Here is a 2,334-nt window from a genome sequence, read left to right on the forward strand (position 1 = left end):
CCCCCCCCCCCCCCCCCCATCTCCAACTGTGACTTTATAAGTGGTCATGAATTCTGCATAGACCCACTGCACAGTGCTCTTTAACCTCGGCTTTTTACATTGTTGCTGGGGTGAAGTGATAATTCAGTACTGTCGTAACAACGAAGATGGTATTTATTAGGTAAACACAATAATCTCACAGATTTATATGAAGATAGGGCTGGACAATAATTCAATATGATCATTTATCGTCTTTCAATGGAATCATATCGTGATGAAATCATATATAAGTGATGATTACAAGCACGTACTAACTTAAAGGAGCTGTATTTAACTTTCAGAGTGTTAATATATCATCACACAACCAGGGGTGGGGGCAAAACTCCATACAGAATAATATTGCAATATTTTTCATGGCTCTATTGTATCGATAACCGATCTGACCTTAACTGCGGTTAAATAAGTCACAGTTTCATAACCATAAGAACTGAAGAAGCTGTATGATACCGATCGTGTTCTGATTCCTGCATTTTATTTTTCAAACTTAGTTTGAAGTCTCTGTCCCACTGGAGAGCTTTTATGCTTTTGTTCGTTTAGGGTTTCTTGGTAAACTTTGTAAAATTGTAAACTTTGAGTTTAGTAGATGAACTTTTGGATATAGTAAAATACTAGATGACCGACATGTTTTTGACAATACAATGTCATCTAGTGATGACAGTGTGCAGGACAAAGATTACTCATTAAAATGTTAAACTCTGCATATTTTAAATAGGTGCAAGCGAGAGGCGGAGTGCTCTCAGAGGACGACTTTGGAAACTACAGCACAGTGTTACAGCAGCCAGCAGAGATCATCTATCAAGGTAAAACACACCGTCTTAATCTGAAGAATAAATAAAGTTGATGTCTACAGTTAAGAGTGGGAGACATCGCTGTTAAATTCCTTCCTTTTTATTCCCACAATACAGTTTTCACTCTCCATAGATATATTCATCAAAACATTAAAAACTTGCCCTCTTTATTAAATAGAAGCTATGAGCCTTCAGGGCTTTTGTTCAGATTGCAGGTAAATCAGGTTTGTTTCTTGAACCAGATGTTCAAGACAGATGCAGGCTCTGGTTGAATGCAAATGTGACTTGGTAACAGCCCAGCTATCTTCTGACGATACTTTAGCTTCTTATTGGTTTTAAAATGAGCTTATAAACTGGATCGTACACGTTGACTCCAGTCTCGCATCTCAAGTTGATAAACGAGCAGCGCTCAGAAACGGACATCTATATCTACATATGAACGTAGAATCAGTTTATAGATATTGCATCTGTAGAAATCCGAGAAGTGATTTGAGATTTAAATTGAAGTGAACGACTGCAATGACTTCTATGTTATTTTGCCACTGAAATCCTCACATGTTTTCAATGGTTGTGTCTGAAGGACACCATGTGATGGCGGCCCCGGCTCCACATGCAGGTATTGCCTTGATCGCCGCTCTCAACATCCTGGAAGGCTACAACATAACCAGCCAGGTGCCCAGAAACAGCACCTACCACTGGATAGCAGAGGTAACGCTACGAGCCGCTTCCCCACGACACGGCGTACAACAGTGAGCAAAGTGCAGTAATCCGTACGACTGTGACTGAACTGTTAATTCTGCATTCCTCTCCCAGGCGCTGAAGATATCTCTTGCCCTTGCTAGTGGACTGGGAGACCCCATGTATGACACTTCTATCTCAGAGGTTGTCACCAAGATGCTGAGGTAGAGATCCCCCGTATCATCTTTAAACATACAATGTATCCGTCTGTCTTAGTTCTATAAGGCATCGTCATTGATCCCTGCTTCTTTGTTGTTCCCACCTCCAAGTAAATCACAGGCCTCCCTACTCCGCCAGATGATCAACGACTCTCAGGCCTTCCCCGTCGGCCATTACGCTCCATCTTTCACCTTGGAGACGGGTGCGGCTGCCGCCCAAGTCATGGTCATGGGCCCGGATGACCACATCGTGTCCGTCATGAGGTACGTCCTGCTTTAGTTGAACTGCACATTTAGGAAACAAATCCCACTGACGGTTAAGGCCCCAAATCTCTCTTGAGATGCGCCGCCACAGGTCAAATCTGATAACGGCGAAAAATGGATACGAGCAGAAATGAATGAGGGGGGAAAGCGTCGTGTTCGGCTATTTTGCCCTCGCCATCTTTGATTACGGTCGTCGCCATGTTGTATTTTTCCCAACCAATGAATGGAAGTGACCATATTTGGACTGAGGAGGAGAGACGTAGAGACGCCATATACGTCTCTGGTAGAGACCTGTCAATCACGTGTAGCCCCGCCCTAAAGCATCCCCTGCTTTATGGTCTGTTTGA

General features: G+C 43.0%; 1 protein-coding gene across 3 annotated transcripts in view; it reads left to right on the forward strand.

Moving 5' to 3' along the window:
• Positions 1–2,200, forward strand: part of LOC116378149 (glutathione hydrolase 7-like) — an 8,479-nt gene extending 6,279 nt beyond the window's left edge. For 2 of the 3 annotated variants that reach the window (XM_031839963.1, XM_031839964.1), the window contains exons 9-12: positions 752–839; positions 1,408–1,535; positions 1,641–1,729; positions 1,835–2,200. In XM_031839963.1, the coding sequence (XP_031695823.1) occupies positions 752–839; positions 1,408–1,535; positions 1,641–1,729; positions 1,835–2,003 (474 nt within the window). In that variant the 3' untranslated portion in view covers positions 2,004–2,200. The remainder of the gene's footprint in view (positions 1–751; positions 840–1,407; positions 1,536–1,640; positions 1,730–1,834) is intronic. The other variant, XM_031839962.1, reaches the window with a different exon arrangement.
• The last annotated feature ends 134 nt before the right edge of the window (positions 2,201–2,334 follow it).

The sequence above is a fragment of the Anarrhichthys ocellatus genome, unplaced genomic scaffold (assembly GCF_004355925.1).
Source record: "Anarrhichthys ocellatus isolate YVR2014 unplaced genomic scaffold, GSC_Weel_1.0 scaffold2114, whole genome shotgun sequence".
NCBI lineage: Eukaryota > Metazoa > Chordata > Actinopteri > Perciformes > Anarhichadidae > Anarrhichthys > Anarrhichthys ocellatus.